Source organism: Amblyraja radiata, chromosome 3 (genome assembly GCF_010909765.2).
Source record: "Amblyraja radiata isolate CabotCenter1 chromosome 3, sAmbRad1.1.pri, whole genome shotgun sequence".
Classification (NCBI taxonomy): Eukaryota; Metazoa; Chordata; class Chondrichthyes; order Rajiformes; family Rajidae; genus Amblyraja; species Amblyraja radiata.
Window position 1 is genome coordinate 130814028 of NC_045958.1, and position 25697 is coordinate 130839724.

General features: G+C 45.7%; 1 protein-coding gene across 1 annotated transcript in view; it reads right to left on the reverse strand.

The window, feature by feature from the left end:
• The window catches only part of nup155 (nucleoporin 155), a 129159-nt gene that overhangs the window by 80734 nt on the left and 22728 nt on the right, over nucleotides 1–25697 (reverse strand). The window contains exons 8-11 of the mRNA XM_033018766.1: nucleotides 16776–16849; nucleotides 16444–16535; nucleotides 11692–11789; nucleotides 3231–3383 (exon numbers count right to left, since the gene is read on the reverse strand). Of these exons, the coding sequence (XP_032874657.1) occupies nucleotides 3231–3383; nucleotides 11692–11789; nucleotides 16444–16535; nucleotides 16776–16849 (417 nt within the window). The remainder of the gene's footprint in view (nucleotides 1–3230; nucleotides 3384–11691; nucleotides 11790–16443; nucleotides 16536–16775; nucleotides 16850–25697) is intronic.

A 25697-nucleotide genomic window follows, 5' to 3' on the forward strand; every position in this document is an offset into this window, starting at 1 on the left:
ACTTTGCTACCTATTGCTTCTACCCTCATTTTACGCCCCTCTGTCTCTCTGCTCACACATTTAAGAACCCCACCACCTCTTATTCTCTGTTTATTATTGTTTTCTTCTTTCCCCCCTACATGTTGGGTCTGAGTGCTTCCCTTCTCTGCCTCCTGCCTCACACACTGTCTACTAGCTTTCTCTATTTGAGTACCTCCCCCCCAACCGTTCTAGTTTAAAGTCTCCGCAGTAGCCTTTGCAAATCTCCCCGCCAGGATATTGGTCCCCCTCGGGTTCAAGTGCAACCCATCCTTTTTGTACAGGTCGCACCTTCCACAAAAAAGGTCCCAATGATCCAGAAACTTGAATCCCTACCCTCTGCACCAGTCCTTCAGCCACGCATTTATCCTCCACCTCGCTCCATTCCTACTCTCACTGTCGCGTGGCACAAGCAGTAATCCCGAGATTGTTACCTTTGCGGTCCTTCTCTTTAACTCTCCTCCTAACTCCCTAAATTCTCCTTTCAGGACCTCTTCTCTTTTTCTACCTATGTCATTGGTACCTATATGTACCACGACCTCGGGCTCCTCTCCCTCCCATTTCAGGATATCTTGGACACATTCAGACACATCCCAGACCCTGGCACCAGGGAGGCAAACTACCATTCGGGTCTCCCGACTGCGTCCACAGAATCGCCTGTCTGACCCCCTAACTATAGAGTCCCCTATTACTATTGCCCTCCTCTTCTTTTCCTTACCCTTCTGAGCAACAGAACCGGTCTCTGTACTGGAGGCCTGGCCGCTGTTGCTACCCCAGGTAGGCTGTCCCCCCCCCAACAGTGCTCAAACAGGAGTACTTATTGTCAAGGTGTACAGCCACCTAACAAAATGTGTATTGCCATTGCAGCACATAAAAAAGAAAACAACATAACAATAATAAAGAAATGTAACATAAAAAACATCCCCCCACAATGGTTCCCACTGTGGGGGAAGGCACAAAGTCCAGTACCCATCCCCATGTCCACCCATAGTCGGGCCTATTGAGGCCTCTGCAGTTGCCTTTACGGAGGCCCGATGTTCCAGGCCGTTCTAGCCGGATGATGGTGCTCCGGCGTCGGGAGAATCCTCACAACATGAAAGTTCAGCATGTCTCTTACATATTTCTACACATACACCAGAGAATACATCACAGCTTGGTTTGGCAATAGCTCTGCCCAAGGCTACAAGATATTGCAGAGTTTAGGTGTTGCCCAGTCCATCCCCCAGACCAGACTCCCCACCATCAACTCCATCTACACTTCACACTGCCATGTAAAAGCAGCCAACATAATCAAGGAGCACTCACACCCCGGTCATTCCGTCAGAAGCAGAAGGTACAAAAGCTTGAAAGTACAGGCCACCAAATTCAGCATCAGCTGAAATCTTTCCTTTCCTGTGAATATCCATTGTCAACCAAGATTCCCTAATCCTGCCACACTTGCCCTTCATTCTAACAGGAATGTGCTGTCCCTGAATTCTCCCCATCTCATTTTTAAAAGTCTCCCACATGTCAGATGTCCATTTAGGACCAACTTGCAGACCAATTCAATCCTCTCCACGACTATTGTTTTAATGAACAAGTTGTGACCACTGGTCCCAAAGTGCTCCACACTGACACTTCAGTCACTTGGCCAGTCTCATTTCCCACCAGTTACCCCCCCCCCCCCCCCCCCCCCCCCCCCATCAAGTCAGGTCATCTACATACACATGGCTCTGCTATCATCGCATCCCAAAGAAGTTTTGTGTAATTGAAAATACTGTGAGAAAACAATCCTGTCAATGGGGAAAAGGGAGTTAGAGGCGAGAGAGTTTTACACGCAATAGTAGTTATATTTCCCTGTAGAATTTTCAAAATTAAAGGACCTTTTAATAACCCATTTTATTTTTGTTAATGCAAGCTAAAGATATTAAAGGCTGCACGTTACATTGTTTAATGAAGTACCATTGCACGTGTCAATAGAAGCAATCGCTTGTCAATTTTATAACCATCTTTGGTGAAACTGAAACCCTAGATTCTTAGAAGGCAATGCATCTAATCACATATTGCAAATATAATTCATCAGTGGAATTATATCCAATTAGCTTTATGGAAACAGGAGTTATAGTACAATCTGATGTACTGCTTGAGAAGCCTTTCCAGGATGCATCGAACAAATTCTGCACAACTACAGCAGTTCCAGTCAATACAAGGGGTGCTGGAAACACCCGCTGTTACAACCCTATAATGCCTTACAGTTATCTGCAATCTCCCCACATATTTACCGAATAGCGAAAGGCCTGGATAGAGTGGATGTGGACAGGACGTTTCCACTAGTGGGAGAGTCTAGGACCAGAGGTCATAGCCTCAGAATAGAAGGATATTTTTTTAGGAAGACGAGGATGACTTTATTTAGTCAGAGGGTGATGAATTTGTGGAATGCAATGCCACAGAAGACTGTGGAGGCCAAGTCAAATGGATATTTTTAAGGCAGAGTTAAATAGATTCTTGATCTGTACAGGTGTCAGAGTTTATGGGGAGAAGGCAGGAGAATGGGGTTGAGAGGGAAAGATAGATCAGCCATGATTGAATAGCGGAGTAGACTTGATGGGTCGAATGGCCTAATTCTGCTCCTATCAATTATAAAAATGAATATTTATTACTCTAATTCCCAGTGGGAATGGTGATCCTAAATAATAAATATCCATGGATAGTATGTTCTCCAAGATGGAGGCAGAGAGATCCGGAAATGGAAAATAAGTCTCGGAAATGGTGCAAGAAAAGGGTGGAAGTTAGGAAGTTAGTAGTTAAGGAATTGGACAGGCTAGATGCAGGAAGATTGTTCCCGATGTTGGGGAAGTCCAGAACAAGGGGTCACAGTTTAAGGATAAGGGGGAACTCTTTTAGGACCGAGATGAGGAAAACATTTTTCACACAGAGAATGGTGAATCTCTGGAATTCTCTGCCACAGAATGTAGTTGAGGCCAGTTCATTGGCTATATTTAAGAGGGATTAGGGGGTATGGAGAGAAGGCAGGTACAGGATACCGAGTTGGATGATCAGCCATGATCATATTGAATGGCGGTGCAGGCTCGAAGGGCCGAATGGCCTACTCCTGCACCTATTTTCTATGTTTCTATCTATGTTAACTGACCAATTCCTGCACCAGACTCCTTTATCTTGTCCTGAGACTAAAGTGCAGGACACTTGTCATTATTCCCCTGTGAAGCAAGTACCTTTCGTGTGCAGAGCTTTGTGGACTTTGCTGGGTCTCTGCGGGGATGCAGAGGCAGAGAATCCTGGCGGCAGACGGACATGTATCAGCATCAGCACACTGGGCCTTGCAGCTGGATTCTTGAAGGGCATTGTGCTGAAATACAGTCGGACACCTGGATGCAAAGAAACAACAGCAATCACGTACACATCATCATACAAGTCCTCACACAAATTACCGGGGAGCGGTCAGTCTGTATTCCGAAAAACGCAAGGAATCATCGCTATAAATAAAAATCAAACGAAGCACTGCAGATTCAATGTTTAGTTTGGGTCCGATTTTTTGTCTTTTTTCAATGGGAGACCGGGATCGAACCCGTGTCCCCGGCGCCGTAATAGCCGCCGAACCGCCACTGGACCGTTGCCGGTTCCCCCCCCCCCCCCCCCCCACTCAAGTGCCCCATCCCCGCCTAGAGGGCGGCCGGAGATGTCCGGACCGACAGGACACTGGCCCCCAGGCTCACCGCCAGCGCGGAGAAGCGCCGACCCCAGCTCACCTCCGCCTCTCCCGCCGGGCCAACTGACAGCCCCGTCGGATGACACCAGCGGCCCCTGGTCCACAGCCAGCGCCAACTCCAGCCCAACCCCGCTCCAACACCAGAGGAACCCGCTCCCCGATGGGCCGCTGCGGCGACAAGTGCCAGTTCGTCAACGGCCTGGACGACTGCGCTCCCTCAGCTGCCACCCCAAGTACAAGACGGAGCCGTGCCGCACCTTCCACACTACCGGCTTCTGCCATTTGATCCACAACCCCGAGGAGGAGCGAGGGCCCCGGCCTCGCCTGTGCCAGAGCCTTCAGCCCCGACCTGGAGTTGGAGCTGGCCCGGACTCTGGGCTTGGGGCTGGGCAAGGGAGGAGGAAGTTGCTGCTGCCACTAGCACCGCCAATTTGGTGGCACCAACAGCACCAGCGGGCGCCCGGAGCCCATCCGCAGACTCTCTCTCCGACCAGGACGACTCCAGCAGCAGTGGCTCCGAGTCGCCCATCTTCGAGCAGGGCTGGCGGCTGCCCATCTTCAGCAGGATCTCGGTGTCGGAGTGAGGGGAGGAGGGCTGCTGGCTAACCCGGCGAGACAGGCAGAGCCGAGCTGGAGCCAGCGGCTGCAAGTCCAGGGCCGCCCCGCCAGCCCAGGGCCACCCCGGACAGGGACGGGACACCGGGGCGGGAACAGGGGCGGCCCAACAGCAACTCAATAGCACCCACAGCAACGGACAGCCGGGCCCGACCCCGACCACAGATGAAACGCAAGCCTGCACACAATGCAGCACCACCATTGCCTAGATTGTTTACAGCTAGTGACCTGGGGATGCGCAGTTGGAATACTGAACTCGCTTATACTGGGGCAATGACACAGCCCCATGGACTATGTACATTGTGTACGAAGGAACTGCAGATGCTGATTTAAACTGAAGATACACACAAAATGCTGGAGTAACTCAGCGGGTTAGGCAGCATCTCTGGATAGAAGGATTGGGTACATTGTATTTGAAATTCACCCACTGGCTATTGGAGGACAAGATTGGTGTCCACTGTTGTGGGTGGTGGGGTGGAGACTCTTAGATTATAGGAAGATACTGATCAGTTGGTAAAATGACACGTGATGGAATTTAATCCTGTGAGTGGCATGGTGGCGCAGCAGCAGAGTTGCTGCCTCACAGCGCCAGAGACCAGAGTTCGATCCAACTAGGGACGCTGTCTGTACGGAGTTTGTACGTTCTCTCCATGACCACGTGGGTTTTCTCCGAAGTCTTCGGTTTCCTCCCATATTCCAAATACGTACAGGTTGTAAATTAATTGGCTTGCTATAAATGTGAAATTGTCCTTAGAGTGTATAGGGTATGTTAATGTGTGGGAATCGCTGGTCAGTGCAGCATCGGTGGGCCAAAGTTATGGTATGGCCCTAACCCGTATTTAGGAACAGAGGGACTTCCAGCTACCTCCAAGATTCCTTGAGGTGGAACCAGCTTTCTCCTGGGCTCCCTGTTTTTGATTACCATATGTTATAAACTTCTTCAAGCTGAAAAAGGGTCTCGATCCGAAACTGCGCCTTATTCCTTCTCTCCATAGTTGCTGCCTCACCCGCTGAGTTTCTCCGGCATTTTTCTCTACCTTTGGTTTTTCCAGCATCTGCAGTTCTTTCTTAAACAAATGTTATAAACTAATTGTTCAAATATCTGGCACCGCTCATCCACTGATATCTCCCCGAGCCTTGTTTACTTCTTCCACGACAGACACTGATCTTTATACCATTCTAATTGCCTGCTTTGAGTTGAGGACATAACGTGAACTGTGGATGTTCATCCTCAAACTGTAACCAGAGTACAAGAAAGTAGAAATCACCTTCCAAGGGACCGTTGACAACAACATCTTTCAAAAATACTACCTAACTACAAAATGTTCAAATCACAACAGCCTGTTACCAGATAATCATGTTTTAATGAATGTTTTGGACAAATTTGGTAGTTTTTCGAGGATGCAACAAGCAGAGTTGATGGAGAGGAACCTGTAGATGGATTATATTTGAATTTTCAAATGATATTTGATGAGGTGCCATGCAAAAGGCTGGTATCAATCATGAGATGGATAGCACTGAAACAGGCCCTTCGACCCCCCAAGTCCTACCAATGTTTTGGCCATCTACACTAATCCCATTTGTCTGCAACTTTCAATACTGTACCAATGACCTTACAATAATACCTGTCTAAATGTCTCATAAACGTAATGAGACTTAATTTAACATAAACTTAACTCCACCATCCCCGCTGGCAGCGAGTTCCAGGGATCAACCACTCTTTTGATTAAAACATTCCCCTCACCTTAAACCTCTGTCCTCTTGCTCTTGATATCCCTACCATAATTCTACCATTTCTCATGGAAACTTCTACATGGACATTCCTCCATCTCCTTCACTCGAGGGAAAACAACCCAACCTATCCAAACTCACCCCATAACTATAGTCCTCCAATTCAGGCATAAATAGAAACATAGAAACAAAGAAAATAGGTGCAGGAGGAGGCCATTCGGCCCTTCGAGGCAGCACCGCCATTCATTGCGATCATGGCTGATCGTCCCCAATCATCCAGTGAATCCATCCAGTGACTTGGCCTCCACTGCCCTCTGTGGCAGGGAATTCCACAATTCACAACTCTCTCGGTGAAAAAGTTTTTTCTCACCTCAGTATTAAATGGCCTCCCCTTTATTCTAAGACTGATGAATGGCAGCACAGATGAATATCCTCTGCACTTTCTCCAGCACTAGAGCTAACAGTAACAGGAACAGCACCTCATATTCCGTCTGGGGACCTTGCGTCCTTATGGCATTAACATTGAATTCTCCCAATTTGGCTAGCCCTTGCTGTCTCCTCCCCTTCCTTAACCCTCTAGCTGTCTCCTCCCACCCTCCCATCCGCCCGCCCTCGGGCTCCTCCTCCTCCTCCCCTTTTCCTTCTTTCTTTCCCCCCCCCCACCAGTCTGAAGAAGGGTTTCGGCCCGAAACGTCGCCTATTTCCTTCGCTCCATAGATGCTGCTGCACCCGCTGAGTTTCCCCAGCAATTTTGTGTACCTTCGATATTCCAGCATCTGCAGTTCCCTTTTGAACACAGTAACAGGAGATAAATGGTAGCATGGATAGGGGATTGGTTTGGCATGGTCAGAGCAATAGATCAACAGGTAAAATAATTGCAAAGACAGATGTTTTAATCAAGTAAATCTAAAAACAAACAGGCATGGCCAGAACAATGAACACGTATGGAATGATAGTCTGAGGTGTATTTATGCATAGATTACAAATGCATAGATTACAAAGTGTTAAGGCACAGATTTAGGCTCCAATTAGTGTGCAAAACTGTGAAAATTTAGCTATTATAATTTAAGTGGAGAGAACTGGCAGCTCAATGTTTCAGGGTATAATGTTTCAAATGTGAAAGGGAAAAAAATTATTTCTCATCTCCAATCCAAAGGTACCTCCTTTTATTCTGAGGCTGAGTCCTCTGGTTCTAGATTCCCCCATTACTAGAAACATCTTTTTCACATCCACTCTATCTACACCTTTTACGACCACCAATGGCAGCTCGTTCCACGCACCCACCACTGTGCATAAAAAAATCTGGCAAGCACATTTCTTAAACTTCCACTGGCATCTTAAACGATTCACTCTAGTTTTTGACAGAGGTTTTGACTGTCTACCCTAACTAAGCCTCTCATATGTAATTTTATATATAGAAACATAGAAACACAGAAAATAGGTGCAGGAGGAGGCCATTTCGCTCTTCGAGCCTGTGCCGTCATTCATTGTGATCATAGCTGATCATCCACAATCAGTAACCCGTGCCTGCCTTCTCACCATATCCCTTGATTCCACTAGCTCCTGGAGCTCTATCTAACTCTCTTTTAAATTCATCCAATGATTTGGCCTCTACTGCCTTCTGTGGCAGAGAATTCCACAAATTCACAATTCTCTGGGTGAAAAAGTTTTTTCTCATCTCAGTTTTAAATGGCCTCCCCTTTATTCTTAAACTGTGGCCCCTGTTTCTGGATTCCCCCAACATTGGGAACATTTTTCCTGCATCTAGCTTGCCCAGTCCTTTTATCATTTTATACGTTTCCATAAGATTCCCTCTCATCCTTCTAAATTCCAGTGAATACAAGCCTAGTCTTTCCCTTCTTTCCCCATATGATAAATCCCCCCATCCCGGGGATTAACCTCGTGAATCTACGCTGCGCTGCCTCAATAGCAAGGATGTCTTTCCTCAAAATAGGAAGCCAAAACTGCACACAATACTCCAGGTGTGGTCTCACCAGGGCCCTGTACAACTGCAGAAGGACCTCTTTACTCCTATACTCAAATCCTCTCATTATGAAGACCTACATGCTATTAGCTTTTTTCACTGCCTGCTGTACCTATACTTCTATCAGATCTCCCCTCAACCTCTGATGCTCCAGACAAAACAATCCCAGTTTGTCCAACCATTCTTTATAGCTGATATCATTTAATCCAGGCAGCATCCTTGTCAAACCCTCCACATCCTTCCAGTAATGGGGAGACCAGAACCGCACACAATACTCCAAATATGACAATTGAGCAATAAAAGGGGATGATCACCTTGATGGGACTGTATTATAGTTCCCCAACTAGTTCCCCAACTAGTTCCCCAACAGGAACAAAAATACCAGGAGATTGCAGACAATACTGATATCAGTGGGGATTGACCGGGATTGCCATCGTGACAAGGGCTTAATTGACGTGGAGTTTGTTCAGGAAACCGTCCTCTGTCAATATATTGTGGGGCCTACTGGGAGAGGCTTGACCTGATCTTCAAAAATGCGACATGGTTAGTGACTGAGCTGCCAAGGAGGAGCACTTTGGGACCAGTGATCACGATTCTATTAGTTTTAAAAGAGTTATAAATAAGGACCACAAGTTAACTTTCTAAATTGGTGCAAGGCCAATGGTATCAGACAGAAACTGATAAAAACCTATTGGAGTAAGTTGTTTGCGGGCAAAGAGACATTCAGAAAGTGGGAGTTTTTTTCTTAATTGTGACAGTGAGAGTTCAAGATACAAATGCCGAACGCACTATGGGAACTTCACTAGCCCCTCTGCAGGAATTATACATCAGGAGGTGCAACTCCAGAGCCAATAAGATCATGGGAGACCCCTTCCACCCCTGCAACAGACTGTTCCAGCTGCTACGTTCAGGCAAACGCCTCCGTTGCCATGCTGTGAGAACGGAGAGGTTGAGAAGGAGTTTCTTCCCAGAGGCCATTAGGACTGTAAACTCCTATCTCACCAGGGACTAACTTTACTGTACCATTCTACTGCTTTTGTTTTTAAATTGCTGTTTTTTTTCCCTTTTTCCTTCTGCCCACAATATTTAATATGCAAAAGAATATGTGATTCTGTTCCATTCTGTTTGTACTTTGTTTGGTTGTTTGTTTGTTTGGCTTTTTGCACAAAGTCCGCGAGCATTGCCACTTTTCATTTCACTGCACATCTCGTACGTGTATGTGACGAATAAACTTGACTTGACTTGAAATGACCCTGCTAGTGAAATACAAGACAGGCAAGAATAAGGAACCCTGGATGATGATGGAAATTGAAGCTCTGGTCAGGAAGAAGGCATGGGCCAGGCAGAGGCAGTTGGGCTCATGTAGCCCTGGAGGAGATTAGGGAATTCAGCAGCATAACCATATATAATATAACCATATAACAATTACAGCACGGAAACAGGCCATCTCGGCCCTACAAATACGTGCCAAATACTTACTCTCCCCTAGTCCCATCTACCTGCACTCAGACCATAACCTTCCATTCCCTTCTCATCCATATACCTATCCAATTTATTTTTAAATTATAAAATCGAACCTGCCTCCACCACTTCCACTGGAAGCTCATTCCACACAGCTACCACTCTCTGAGTAAAGAAGTTCCCCCTCATGTTACCCCTAAACTTCTGTCCCTTAATTCTCGTCATGTCCTCTTGTTTGAATCTATCCTACTCTCAGTGGGAAAAGCTTATCCACGTCAACTCTGTCTATCCCTCTCATCATTTTAAAGACCTCTATCAAGTCCCCCCTTAAACTTCTGCGCTCCAGAGAATAAAGACCTAACTTATTCAACCTTTCTCTGTAACTTAGTTCCTGAAACCCAGGCAACATTCTAGTAAATCTCCTCTGTACTCTCTCTATTTTGTTGACATTCTTCCTATAATTGGGCGACCAAAATTGTACACCATACTCCAGAATTGGTCTCACCAATGCCTTGTACAATTTTAACATTACATCCCAACTTCTATACTCAATGCTCTGATTTATAAAGGCTAGCATACCAAAAGCTTTCTTTACCACCCTATCTACATGAGATTTCACCTTCAGGGAACTATGCACAGTTATTCCTAGATCACTCTGTTCAACTGCATTCCTCAATTCGCTACCATTTACCATGTACGTCCTATTTTGATTTGTCCTGCCAAGATGTAGCACCTCACACTTATCAGCACTAAACTCCATCTGCCATCTTTCAGCCCATTCTTCCAAATGGCCTAAATCTCTCTGTAGACTTTGGAAATCTACTTCATTATCCACAACACCACCTATCTTAGTATCATCTGCATACTTACTAATCCAATTTACCACACCATCATCCAGATCATTGATGTACATGACAAACAACAGTGGACCCAACACAGATCATTGAGGCACCCCACTAGTCACCTGCCTCCAACCTGACAAACAGCCATCCACCATTGCTCTCTGGCATCTCCCATTCAGCCACTGTTGAATCCATCTTGCTACTCCTGCATTAATACCCAACAATTGAACCTTCTTAACCAACCTTCCATGAGGAACCTTGTCAAAGCCTTACTAAAGTCCATATAGACAACATCCACTGCTTTACCCTCATCAATTTCCCTAGTAACCTCTTCAAAAAATTCAAGAAGATTAGTCAAACATGACCTTCCAGGCACAAATCCATGTTGACTGTTCCTAATCAGACCCTGTTTATCCAGATGCTTATATATATTATCTCTAAGTATCTTTTCCATTAATTTGCCCACCACTGAAGTCAAACTAACAGGTCTATAATTGCTAGGTTTACTCTTAGAACCCTTTTTAAACAATGGAGCAACATGCGCAGTACGCCAATCCTCGGGGACTATTCCCGTTTCTAACGACATTTGAAATACTTCTGTCATAGCCCCTGCTATTTCTACACATACTTAAGGGCCTGTCCCACTGTAAGAGGTAATTCTCCCGAGTTTTCCCCTGATTCGAACTCGGAGAATGTCTGTAGTGGGTCTGTAGGTGTTTGTGGATGTGCTCGTAAGAGTAACGGTAGGTACTCGGGAAATCCGGTAAACTTGTGACGTTTTTTCAACACTGAAAAATGTTCACGAGTAAAAAAAATACTCGTGATGAAAATAATTGTTACTTTTTACTCGTACGAGCCGCTACGAGACATCCACGAACTCCTACGGACCCGCTACGGACATTCTCCGAGTTCCAATCAGAGGAAAACTCGGAAGAATATGGCCCCATAGAAAGCAAAGTGATCATCTATGGGTGGAGCTGCAGGAGATGGTCCAGAGGGGAAAAAAATGGATTAAATGGGATTAATGGGTTACAATGATATTAGCGTAGAAAGCCATCATGGATGAGATAAGCCAAAAGTGTTCATTCCTGTGGACCCGTTCCTATATGGTTCCTTGATTATGTTTAAGAGATAGAAAGACAAGCTCTTGAATTGGCAGAGCAGAGAAGGAGATGGACCAAAAGTGAGCAAAAGAGATTAATGTAGATGGACAAAAAAGCCAGCATCAATGTTGTGGGCTGTCGAGCCCTTTTTGGTACTGTTCAGCTCGATGACTCCATGACCTGATCAACCACCCCTGCACCCCGCCGTTCACCAAAGCTGCAGCTACTCACCTGCATGTGTCACAGCCAACAGGTGACAATCCACAGACTCCGAGCATTCAATCATAGCAATGTGCACAATCGGTTTGAAGACTGCCCGATCGATAGTTCTGAAATTGGCAAAGAATCAGTAAGCAAAGAGTCAGAGGAGGACCATGCAAAGGTGACACCAGAATGGAAATTGCCAGCTACAGTTATGAGAATTTAAGTTCCCCATGAGTGCTGAAAGCAAATCCAACGCAGTCATCAACGTACAGAATTAGTCAAAGGAGGAGGCCAACTAGGATTGAAATAATAACTGTTCTAAATATCCCACACAAAGACAGACAAGTTTAGTGTGAAGAAGGGTCACGACCCAAAACGTTACCCATTCCTTCTCTCCAGAGATGTTGCCTGTCCCGCTGAGTTACTCCAGCATTTTGTGTCTACCCAAGTTTAGTTTAGAGATACAGCAAAGAAATGGGCCCTTCGGCCCTCCAGGTCTGCGCCAACCTACAGAAACCCCTACACTAGTTCCAAACTACATCCTAGGGCCAATTTACAGAAGCCATTTAACCCACAAAGGTCTTTGGAGTGTGGTAGGAAACCGGCACCTGTAGGAAACCCACACAGTCACAGGAAGAACGTACAAACTGTTCAGCATTTAGAAAAGTGGCTGGGGAGAGGTTGCATGGTAGAAGGGGAAGGACATCCCACTGAAGGGAGGTCACAGTGGGAAGCCATGTTGCAGTTGTATACGACGTTAGTGAGGCCACATTTAGAGTATCGTGTTCAGCACTGGGCACCATGTTATAGGAAAGGTGTTGTCAAGCAGGAACGGGTACAGAGAAGATTTACGAGGATGTTGCCAGGACGGGAGGGTCTGAGCTACAGGCAGAGGCCGAGTAGGCTGGGACTCTTCCTTTGAGTGCAGGAGGATAAGGGGTAATCTTATAAAGGTGTATAAGATCATAAGAAGAATAGATCGGGTAGATTCCCAGTCTCTTGCCCAAAATAGGGGAATTGAGGACCAGAGGACATTGGTTCAAGGTGAAGGGGAAAAGATTTAATAGGAATCCAAGGGGTAACTTTTTCACACAAAGGGTGGTGGGTGTCTGGAACAAGCTGGCAGAGGAGGTAGCGGAGGCAGGGACAATCCCAAGGTTTAGGAAACAGTTAGATAGGTACATGGACAGGACAGGTTTGGAGGGATATGGACCAAATGCTGGCAGGTGGGACAAGTGTAGCTGGGATGTGATGGGCTAAATGGCCTGTTTCCACACTATCACCCTGACTCTATAAAGAGCAGGCAAATAACAACAACAATATACCAGTGAACAAAGCAAACGTGTATATTAAACAAAACACTGCAATTACTTAGAATGTTTGTTAAATCAGTTAACTTCTATTCACTTAAGCTTGTGATTGAATTATGTTTACAAAGTTCAGTTGGTAAAGGACTTCAATCTGATAATGCAGTAATAAACAGATCATAAAATCATCAACAATTCAAACTTGGTGTTTGTAACTGGTGAAGCGAGACACAACTTTTACACAGTCTCAGGAAAATAATTTAGGTGGTGCATTCTGGGGCGTCTAACATGTGCAGGACCTACACAGTTCTGCGGAGTATTGTAGAGCAGAGGGATCTAGGAGTGTAGGTGCATGGTTTCTTGAAGGTGAAGGTCAAGATGAGTCAGCCTACAGAGAGGAGGTCCAGCACCTGACAGCCTGGTGTGCCAACAATAACCTCGTCCTCAACTCCAAGAAGACGAAGGAAATTATTGTCGAGTTCAGGAAGGTCAGAGGAGGCAGTCATACCCCCATCCACATAAACGGGACTGAGGTGGAGCGCGTCTCCAACTACAAATTCCTCGGGGTACACATCTCGGAGGATTTGTCCTGGTCCCTCAACACCTCCAAGCTGATCAAAAAGGCACAGCAGCGCCTTTACTTCCTGAGGAGGCTCAAGAAAGCCCACCTGTCCCCCCAGATCCTGACCAACTTCTACCGCTGTACCATCGAGAGCATCCTGACCACCTGCTTCACGGTATGGTACAGTAGTTGCACCGTAGCAGACAGGAAGGCATTACAACGGGTGGTGAAAACCGCGCAGCACATCATCGGTGCCCCGCTCCCTGCCATGGATGCCCTCCACCGAAAACGGTGTCTGAGACGGGCTGGGAAGATCATTAAAGACCCCTCCCACCCCAACCATGGACTGTTTGCCCTCCTCCCATCAGGGAGACGGTACAGGAGCCTCAGGTCTCGTACCAGTAGGATGAGGAACAGCTTCTACAATTATACCATCACATTGCTGAACTCGGAGTCCCGCCGATAGATTTCTCCGGTCCCTCCGTCCCCATTGTTTAATTATTCTGTATTTTTGATTATTCTGTATCTTCTTTTTTTTTTAAATTTCTATATTGCACTACTACGGACTGACGCAAAACTGCATTTCGTTGTACCCATACTCAGTATTTGTGCAATGACATTAAAGTTGAATTGAATTGAATTGAATTGAATTGAAAAATGGCTTTTGGCACATTGGCCTTCATCAGTTAGAAGTTTGGAGATCTTGTTGCAGTTGTATAAGATGTTGGCGAGGCCGCATTCAGAGTATTGTGTTCAGTTCTGGGCACCATGTTATAGGAAAGATGTTGTCAAGCCAGAAAGGCTACAATTACGAGGATGTTGCCAGGACTAGAGGTCTTAGCTAAAGGAAGAGGTTGACTCCTACATTCCTTTGAGTGCAGGAGGATGAGGGAAGATCTTATAGAAATGTATAAAGTAATGAGAGGAATAGATTGGGTAGATGCACAGAGTCTCTTGCCCAGATCAGGTGAACCGAGGACCAGAGGACATGTTTAACGTGAAGGGGAAAGAAATTAATAGGAATCCAAGGGGTAAATTGTTCACACAAGGGGTGGTGGATGTATGGAACAAGCTGCCAGAGGAGGTAGTTGAGACAGGGACTATCCCAACGTTTAAGAAACAACTTGACAGGTACATAGATAGGACAGGTTTGGAGGAATATGGGTCAAACGTGGGAAGGTGGGATTAGTGTAGCTGGGACATGTTGGCCGGTGAGGGCCTGTTTCCACACTGTATCACTCTATGACTATGACTCATCCCACATCTCTTCCTGTCAATGTCTGAAATTCAGCTGCCACTTTCTATTGTACAAGTATTGCACTTAGTAATAATGTAATTATTTACATTTATTGCAATTATTGTAACACAAGTACTTTGGATCAAAGCCAATGGTTTTTCTTTTCCGATAACACAAACCTAATGAAAAACATACATGGAGAGTGTTGTTGATTGGAAGGACAGGAGTATCATAAAGTCTGAGAGTTGCAGAATTATACACCATGGAAGAAGGCCCTTCAGTCTACATTGTCTGTGATGACCAGGTAGGCATTCTGGGTTGGTCCCAGTTACACACTTTTGGCTTTTATATTGTGCAAGATTTCCTCACAATTAAAATAGAAGCAGAAAATGCATGTGCAATAAAAATAATTAAAGACACTTCATTAAACCTGAGTTGTCGTAGAGTCATACTGCACGGAAATAGGCCACCTCATCCATGCCAACCATCCCGTCCAAGCTAGGCCCATTTTCCCACGTTTGGCCCATATCCCTTTAAACCTTTCCTATCCATGTGCCTATCCAAATGTCTTTTAAATATTGTTCTTGTACCGGTCTCAACTGCCTCCTCTGAGTTTGTTCCATAAACCCACTGTGTCAAAGATGCCCCTCCAGTTCCTATCAAACCTTTCCCCTCTCACCTTAAGCCCATAGCCTCTAGTTCTTGATTCACCTTCCCTGGGAAAACAACTCTGTGCATGCACCCTGTCAATGCCCCTCATGATCTTCGACACCTCCATAAATATTATTCCTCAAGGGCCTGTCCCACTTTCACGATTTTTTCGGTGACTTTTTCCCCCCATTTTTTTCTAATTTTTCCATCATAGTCACAGCAGGCCGCCGAAAAAAAGTCAAAATGTTGTAAATCCAGTGACGACTAGAAAAAGGTAGAACTCTTTGGGCGACTACTCACGACCAAACAGGCGACCTGCTGCGACTATGAGGGAAACCGGCAAGTCGTCGAAAAAATTGCGTAAGTGTGAGAGGCCCTTCAGTCTCCAATTCGCGAGGAACAAGTTCTAGCCTGCCAAACCTCTCCCTATAGCTCCTGGCAACGTTTTCATAAATCTTCTCTGCACTCTTTCCAGCATAAGGACATCTTTTCTGGAATAGGGTAACCAAACTAACCACAATATTGCGAGTGAGGCCTCAGCAACAACGCGACCAACTGTAACATAACATCCCAATGTGATATTCAATTCCTTGACGGATGAAGGCCAGCATGCCAAAAGCCTTCTGAACCAACTTATCTATCTGTGTCGCCATGCAATAGAATTAGGGTTAGAATTGGCAGTATTTCCAGTATTTTCTGTTTTTATTTCAGATTTCCAGCAGCTGATTTTTTTTTAAATTCTTCCTCGGTATTGTTCAGAATTAGTTTAGAGAAACAGCGTGGAAACAGGCCCTTCGACCCACCAAGTCCGTACCGACCAGCGATCCCTGCACATTAACACTATCCTACACACATTAGGGACAATTTGCATTTATACTAGGCCAATTAACCTACAAACCTGCACATCTTTGGAGTGTGGGAGGAAACCCAAAAAAAAAAAGGTATTGTGAAACGCCAATACCCAGGACAATCATATCTCCAAACACAAAACATAAATTGATTAAAACAAATTACACACTCACCTGGCTATGTTACCTGCTGCTGACACTAATGAATTCTGGGATAAGGAAGCCACCCTGCTCATCCCTTGGCCATCTGTACCCAGATCATACACCTGAAACCAAACAGAGAAGTCAGCAGCGATCAAAATCAAGACAGATCAGTCAAACGTCACACTGGAACACAAACTCTTCTGCATGACAGATTCTACCTCAGTGCAGCAAAGATACCATCCCACCCGATTGGCAATGCGAGTCCGCCTTGCCCTCACCCTAATAGTCATTAGAATTAAACCTAGAGCAATGAATAGAAGTCATCCTCTCTTGCTAACACCGAGCATAAAGGAGCAGCTTACCTGCAGGACCCCCTTCTCAGACCGAGTGTATAAGATGTTTCTGGAGTTATCAATGGCAATCTGTACCAAGGGATCTGGAGAGGTAAAAATGTGAAAATAAATGTTTGACAAAATCTGGCTGCAAATATGTCCAACAGCATGACTGTGCGTGGGAAATAATGTCTCATTACTCTGACAGAGATTTTTGAAGAGGTTATCAACAGGATTGGTCAGGGCAGGGCAGTGAACATAGGCAAAACACAGCAGACTAGTCTGGAAGATTAGATTGCATGAAATCCAAGATGAGCTAGCCAATTGAATTCAACATTTCTTGGAAGGAGTAAAATAGTGGTTGTGGGTCTGGTCTGGTCCGGTGGGACTGAGTTATAAAACGAGGTTGAATAGGTTGTGTCATTGTTCTCTGGAACGTAGGAGGCTAACGGGTGACTTTGGAGGTATATAAAATTTTGGGGCATACATTAGGTGAAAATCCTTTTCCCTGGGGTAGGGTAGTCTAAAACTAGAGGGCCTATGTTTTAGATGAAAGGATGAAAGGAGAAAAATTGTTAAGGGGCCTAGGGCAACTTTTTCCACAAAGAGGATGATACGTATACAGGCATGAAAATCGCTATCAAAACATGGGGGGGGAGACACAATTTCTTTGCGGCTGTTCGCGCACGCGAGGCTTCGGCCGTGGGCTCTGTGGAACGGTAACACCAGGAGCTGACCTGGTTGGTGACCAACTGCGAACCCCAGCAACAGCAGCTTTGTCTGCCCCGAATCGCGGGGCTTGAATCGACCCGAAACATGGGGCCTTTCATCGGCCGGTGGGTGCTTCAACATCAGGAGCCTTGATGCAGCAGTTTGATTTTAAGCCACGCCGGGCGCTGAAAAGCCCCGCGAAGGGCCGATTCGCCCTTAGAAAGCGTCTGATAAAGTCCGGATTACAAAACACAGGGGGGGGGATTGTCCCTCACATCTCAAAGCATGGTGGGGGGGGGGGGGGATGTCCGCCCATGTACGTATATGGAGCAAACTGCCAGAGGATGTGGTTGAGACAGGTACAATAGCAACATTGCTTGCAGCATGTGGGAGGTCAAGGACACTGCTGGTGCCTCTGGCTGCTACAAATGTGAGAAGTGCATCCAGGTACAGCTCCTGAAGGACTGTGTTGGGGAACTGGAGAAGCAAGTGGATGACCTCAGGTTCGTCCGAGAAACGGAGTCGTTCCTCGACAAGTCCTACAGCAAGACTGTTACACCTAAGGTACTGGAAGAGAGAAGGTGACAGACAGTGAAAAAGGGAGGGAAGCATGGCATGCAAACGTCCCCGGGTGTTGCACCTCTTGTGAACAGGTTCACCCACTTAGAAGCTGTCGGGACAAAAGACGTTTTTACACTGAGTGGACTGGCTTGCGATGCGAATAGGGCTGTTGAGCCAAAACCAAAAAGGCCAAAGTCAGGCAACGCCATTCTAGTGGGAGACTCCATTGTGAGAGGTATGGACAGGGGTTTCTGCGGCAACAGACGGGATTCGAGGATGGTGTGCTGCCTTCCTGGTGCCAGGATCCAGGATGTCACGGACAGAGTGCAGAAAATCCTCAAGGGCGAAGGTGAACATCCGGAAGTGGTAGTGCATGTCGGCACAAACGATGTCGGAAAGAAGGGGATGAATATTCTGCAGCGTGACTTTAGAGAGCTCGGAAAAATGCTGAAAAGCAGGACCTCCAGAGTTGTTATCTCCGGTTTGCTTCCAGTTCCTCGTGCTGGCGAGAGCAGGAACAGGGAGATACGGGACCTGAATGTGTGGCTGAGGAACTGGTGCACGGGGCAGGGATTTAGATTCTTAGATCACTGGGATCTGTTTTGGAGTAAGGGCGAACTGTACAAAAGGGACAGATTGCATCTTAACAGGTGGGGGACCAGCATTCTGGCAGGCAGGTTTGCCACTGCTACACGGGTGGTTTTAAATGTGTGAGCGTAGAGACAGAGGGGTGTAAAATGAGGGTAGGTGCAATAGATAACAAGGTGAAAAGTAAAAGTGGCAGGCAGACAAATCCAGGGCAAAAATCAAAAAGGGCCACTTTTCAACATAATTGTGTAAGGGGTAAGAGCGTTGTAAAAACAAGCCTGAAGGCTTTGTGTCTCAATGCAAGGAGCATTCGTAACAAGGTGGATGAGTTGAATGTGCAGATAGCTCTTAATGATTATGATATAGTTGGGATCACGGAGACATGGCTCCAGGGTGACCAAGGCTGGGAGCTGAACATCCAGGGATATTCAATATTCAGGAGGGATAGATAGAAAGGGAAAGGAGGTGGGGTAGCGTTGCTGTTTTTTTTTGGTTTTTTTTGTTTATTTTATTAGAAGTTAATACAATACAAAACAATACAGTGGCACCTAATTTTAGGTGCCAACTATGTCATACCGTAATCCATTCTATGTACAACCTCTAGTTTTATGTTATGAGAAGGAAGTAAGCAAGACAAGAAAAAGAAAACAATAGAAAGGGGAAAGAGTGGAAAAATAGATGGTAGAGAGTAGAAAAATGTGAAGTGTGGATATAAAAAAAAATAAAAATAAAAAAATAAAATAAAAAAGAAAAGGTGGAATTTTAAAAGAGAAATTTTCAAATCTATATTCGGAGATGTAGATCTATCCACGTCATGAAATGAAATCAGCAATCCTTATGGTACCGCTGCATCACATGATTCCAAAAAGTCGATGAAAGGAGACCAACTCCTTAAGAATTGGTCATATTTATCTATTAGTCGGAGTCTCATTTCTTCAAGGCGTGCTATGTCCATCATATTCCTAATCCACATTTTAACAGTTGGTATGGTTGTATTTTTCCAAAATTTAAGTATCAATTTCTTTCCAATTATTAACCCATAATTAAAAAAAACATTTTGGTCTTTATTTAAATTGGTATCTTCTCCTATTATTCCAAATATAATCCATTCCATTTTGGGTTCTATTCTTGACTTGAAGAGCTTTGTAAATATATCAAATATATCACTCCAAAATTTATTCAACTTTGTACATCCTACAAATGAATGTGTTATATTAGCGTTTTGAAACAAACATTTATGGCATCTGGGAGAGACGTTTGGATAAAATTTATTCAACCTCGTTTTTGAATAATATAGTCTATGTAATAATTTGAATTGAATTAAATTATGTCTTGTATTAATAGAACAGTTATGTGTATTCATCAAATACTTTTCCCATCTATCCTTTGAGATCTTTATCATTAGCTCATGTTCCCAAGCTTCCCTTAGTGCTTCTGTTGAGGGTGATTCTCTATATAATATATTATTATAAAAGTATGATATTAATTTTTGTGAATCAGCCTTAATATTCATTGCTTCTTCTAAAGGGTCGTAGCGTTGCTGGTTAGAGAGCAGATTAACGCAATAGAAAGGAAGGACATTAGCTTGGAGGATGTGGAATCGATATGGGTAGAGCTGCCAAACACTAAGGGGCAGAAAACGTTAGTGGGAGTTGTGTACAGGCCACCTAACAGTAGTAGTGGAGTTGGGGATGGCATCAAACAGGAAATTAGAAATGCATGCAACAAAGGTAAAACAGTTATAATGGGTGACTTCAATCTACATATAGATTGGGTGAATCAAATTGGCAAGGGTGCTGAGGAAGAGGATTTCTTGGAATGTATGCGGGATAGTTTTCAAAACCAACATTTAGAGGAACCAACGAGAGAGCAGGCTATTCTAGATTGGGTATTGAGTAATGAGGAAGGGTTAGTTAGCAGTCTTGTTGTGCGTGGCCCCTTGGGCAAGAGTGACCATAATATGGTTGAGTTGTTCATTAGGATGGAGAGTGACATTGTTAATTCAGAAACAAGGGTCCTGAACTTAAAGAAAGGTAACTTTGAGGGTATGAGACGTGAATTGGCCAGGATTGACTGGCAATTGATTCTTAATGGGTTGACGGTGGATATGCAATGGAAGGCATTTAAAGACTGCATGGATGAACTACAACAATTGTTCATCCCAGTTTGGCAAAAAAATTAATCAGGGAAGGTAATGCATCCGTGGATAACAAGGGAAATCAGGGATAGTATCAAAACAAAAGATGAAGTGTACAAATTAGCCAGTAAAAGCAGCTTACCAGAGGACTGGGAGAAATTCAGAGTCCAGCAGAGGAGGACAAAGGGCTTAATTAGGAAAGGGAAAATAGATTATGAAAGAAAACTGGCAGGGAACATAAAAACTGACTGCAAAAGCTTTTATAGATATGTGAAAAGAAAAAGATTAGTTAAAACAAATGTAGGTCCCTTGCAGTCAGAAACAGGTGAATTGATCATGGGGAACAAGGACATGGCAGACCAATTGAATAACTACTTTGGTTCCGTCTTCACTAAGGAAGACATAAATAATCTGCTGGAAATAGCAGGGGACCGGGGGTCAAATGAGATAGAGGAACTGAGTGAAATCCAGGTTAGCCGGGTAAATTGAATGGATTAAAGGCCGATAAATCCCCAGGGCCAGATAGGCTGCATCCCAGAATACTTAAGGAAGTAGCCCCAGAAATAGTGGATGCATTAGTGATAATTTTTCAAAACTCTTTAGATTCTGGAGTAGTTCCTGAGGATTGGAGGGTAGCTAATGTAACCCCACTTTTTAAAAAGGGAGGGAGAGAGAAAACGGGGAATTACAGACCAGTTAGTCTAACGTCGGTAGTGGGGAAACTGCTAGAATCAGTTATTAAAGATGGGATAGCAGCACATTTGGAAAGTGGTGAAATCATTGGACAAAGTCAGCATGGATTTATGAAAGGTAAATCATGTCTGTCGAATCTTAAATAATTTTTCGAGGATGTAACTAGTAGAGTGGATAAGGGAGAACCAGTGGATGTGTTATATCTGGACTTTCAGAAGACTTTCGACAAGGTCCCACATAAGAGATTAGTATACAAACTTAAAGCACACGGTATTGGGGGTTCAGTATTGATGTGGATAGAGAACTAGCTGGCAGACAGGAAGCAAAGAGTAGGAGTAAACGGGTCCTTTTCACAATGGCAGGCAGTGACTAGTGGGGTACCGCAAGGCTCAGTGCTGGGACCCCAGCTATTTACGATATATATTAATGATTTGGACGAAGGAATTGAATGCAACATCTCCAAGTTTGCGGATGACACGAAGCTGGGGGGCAGTGTTAGCTGTGTGGAGGATACTAGGAGGCTGCAAGGTGACTTGGATAGGCTGGGTGAGTGGGCAAATGCATGGCAGATGCAGTATAATGTGGATAAATGTGAGGTTATCCACTTTGGTGGCAAAAACAGGAAAGTAGACATTTATCTGAATGGTGGCCGATTAGGAAAGGGGGAGATGCAACGAGACCTGGGTGTCATGGTACACCAGTCATTAAAAGTAGGCATGCAGGTGCAGCAGGCAGTGAAGAAGGCGAATGGTATATTCATAGCAAAAGGATTTGAGTATAGGAGCAGGGAGGTTCTACTGCAGTTGTACAGGGTCTTGGTGAGACCACACCTGGAGTATTGCGTACAGTTTTGGTCTCCTAATCTGAGGAAAGACATTCTTGCCATAGAGGGAGTACAGAGAAGGTTCACCAGACTGATTCCTGGGATGTCAGGACTTTCATATGAAGAAAGACTGGATAGACTCGGTTTGTACTCGCTAGAATTTAGAAGATTGAGGGGGGATCTTATAGAAACTTACAAAATTCTTAAGGGGTTGGACAGGCTAGATGCAGGAAGATTGTTCCCGATGTTGGGGAAGTCCAGAACAAGGGGTCACAGTTTAAGGATAAGGGGGAAATCTTTTAGGACCGAGATAAGGAAAACATTTTTCACACAGAGAGTGGTGAATCTCTGGAATTCTCTGCCACAGAAGGTAGTTGAGGCCAGTTCATTGGCTATATTTAAGAGGGAGTTAGATGTGGCCCTTGTGGCTAAAGGGATCAGGGGTATGGAGAGAAGGCAGGTACAGGATACTGAGTTAGATGATCAGCCATGATCATATTGAATGGCAGTGCAGGCTTGAAGGGCCGAATGGCCTACTCCTGCACCTATTTTCTATGTTTCTATTTCAAAGACACGTACGTTGATCAGAAATTTTTGGAGGGATATGGGTCAGGAAAGTGGGTTAGTCAATTGGTTCAAAAGGGAACTGCAGATGCTGGAATATCGAAGGTACACAAAATTGCTGGGGAAACTCAGCGGGTGCAGCAGCATCTATGGAGCGAAGGAAATAGGCGACGTTTCGGGCCGAAACCCTTCTTCAGACTGATGGGGGGTGGGGGAAAAGAAAGAAGGAAAAGGGGAGGAGGAGGAGGAGCCCGAGGGCAGGCGGATGGGAGGGTGGGAGGAGACAGCTAGAGGGTTAAGGAAGGGGAGGGGACAGCAAGGGCTAGCCAAATTGGGAGAATTCAATGTTAATGCCATAAGGACGCAAGGTCCCCAGACGGAATATGAGGTGCTGTTCCTCCAATTTCCGCTGTTGCTCACTCTGGCAATGGAGGAGACCCAGGACAGAGAGGTCGGATTGGGAATGGGAGGGGGAGTTGAAGTGCTGAGCCACCGGGAGGTCAGGTAGGTTATTGCGGACTGAGCGGAGGTGTTCGGCGAAACGATCGCCCAACCTACGCTTGGTCTCACCGATGTAAATCAGCTGACATCTAGAGCAGCGGATGCAGTAGATGAGGTTGGAGGAGATACAGGTGAACCTTTGTCGCACCTGGAACGACTGCTTGGGACCTTGAATGGAGTCGAGGGGGGAGGTGAAGGGACAGGTGTTGCATTTCTTGCGGTTGCAACGGAAAGTGCCCGGGGAGGGGGTGGTGCGGGAGGGAAGGGAAGAATTGACGAGGGAGTTGCGGAGGGAGCGGTCTTTGCGGAAGGCAGACATGGGGGGAGATGGGAAGATGTGGCGAGTGGTGGGGTCACGTTGGAGGTGGCGGAAATGGCGGAGGATTATGTGTTGTATTTGCCGGCTGGTGGGGTGAAAGGTGAGGACCAGAGGGACTCTGCCCTTGTTGCGTGTGCGGGGATGGGGAGAGAGAGCAGTGTTACGGAGTATGGATGAGACCCTGGTGTAAGCCTCATCTATGGTGGCGGAGGGGAATCCCCGTTCCCTGAAGAACGAGGACATTTCCGATGCCCTGGTATGAAATGTCTCATCCTGGGAACAGATGCGGCGTAGGCGGAGGAATTGGGAGTAGGGGATGGAGTCTTTACAGGGGGCAGGGTGGGAAGATGTGTAGTCCAGATAGCCATGTGAGTCAGTGGGTTTGTAATGTATGTCGGTCAGGAGTCTGTCCCCTGCGATGGAGATGGTGAGGTCAAGGAATGGTAGGGAAGTGTCGGAAATCGTCCAGGTGTATTGGAGTGCCGGATGGAAGTTGGTGGTGAAGTGGATGAAGTCAGTCAGTTGTGTGTAGGTGCAGGAGGTGGCACCAAAGCAGTCGTCAATGTAACGGAGGTAGAGGTCGGGGATGGGGCCCTGGTACGTCTCGAACAAGGATTGTTCAACGTACCCGACAAAGAGGCAGGCGTAGCTGGGGCCCATGCGTGTGCCCATAGCTACGCCTTGTGTTTGGAGGAAATGGGAGGAGTCAAATGTAAAGTTGTTGAGGGTGAGGACCAACTCCGCTAAGCGGAGGAGAGTGTCAGTGGCTGGGTATAGGTTGCTCCTCTGGTCGAGGAAGAACCGGAGGGCTCCGAGGCCATCCTGGTGGGGGATGGAGGTGTAGAGTGACCGGACATCCATGGTGAAGATGAGGGGGTGAGGGCCCAGAGAGTGGAATGCGTGGAGGCGGCGGAGAGTGTCTGAGGTGTCTAGAACATAGGTGGGGAGGGATTGGTTGGTATGTTTGGTCGAAGGGCCTGTTTCCGATCTGTACAGCTCTATAATTTTAAGTGGGTGACCTCACATTTACCCAAATGTAATTCGACCTGTCATATTCTATAAAATAATCTATATCGCTGTGCAAGACCCTCACAGCGATACAAACAGGTCTTCCTCACAGCTTACAAACACGCCCTTCTTTGTATTATGAACAAACTTGATGACAGGATACTGAGTCATCGATTGATAGAATGTTTCCCGCACAAAGGAGGCCATTTGGCCCACTGCACTCAAGCTGGCTTTCAACCAGAACCAGTAATCAGTTCCACACTCTGATATCTTCTAGAAACATAGAAACATAGAAAATGGGTACAGGAGGAGGCCATTCGGCCCTTCGAGCCAGCACCGCCATTCATTGTGATCATGGCTGATCGTCCCCAATCAATTACCCGTGCCTGCCTTCCCCCCATATCCCTTGATTCCACTAGCCCCTAGAGCTCTATCTAACTCTCTCTTAAATCCATCCAGTGATTTGGCCTCCACTGCCCTCTGTGGCAGGGAATTCCACAAATTCATAAGTCTCTGGGTGAAAACGTTTTTTCTCACCTGTTTTAAATAGCTTCCCCTTTATTCTAAGACTGTGGCCCCTGGTTCTGGACTCGCCCAACATTGGGAACATTTTTCCTGCATCTAGCTTGTCCAGTCCTTTTATAATTGTATATGTTTCTATAAGATCCCCCCTAATCCTTTTAAACGCCGGTGATTACTGAAGAAGGGTTTTGGCCCGAAATGTTGCCTATTGCCTTCGCTCCATAGATGCTGTTGCACCTGCTGAGTTTCTCCAGCATTTTTGTGTGCCAGTGATTACAAGCCTAGTCTTTTCAATCTTTCCTCATATGCCAGTCCCGCCATCCCAGGGATCAATCTCGTGAACATACGCTGCACTGCCTCAATCACAAGGATTAGCTTCCTCAAATTAGGAGATCGAAACAGCACACAATACCCCAGATGTGGTCTCACCAGAGCCCTGTACAACTGCAGAAGAACCTCTTTACTCCTATACTGAAATCCTCTTGTTATGAAGGCCAACATTCCATTAGCTTTCTTCACTGCCTG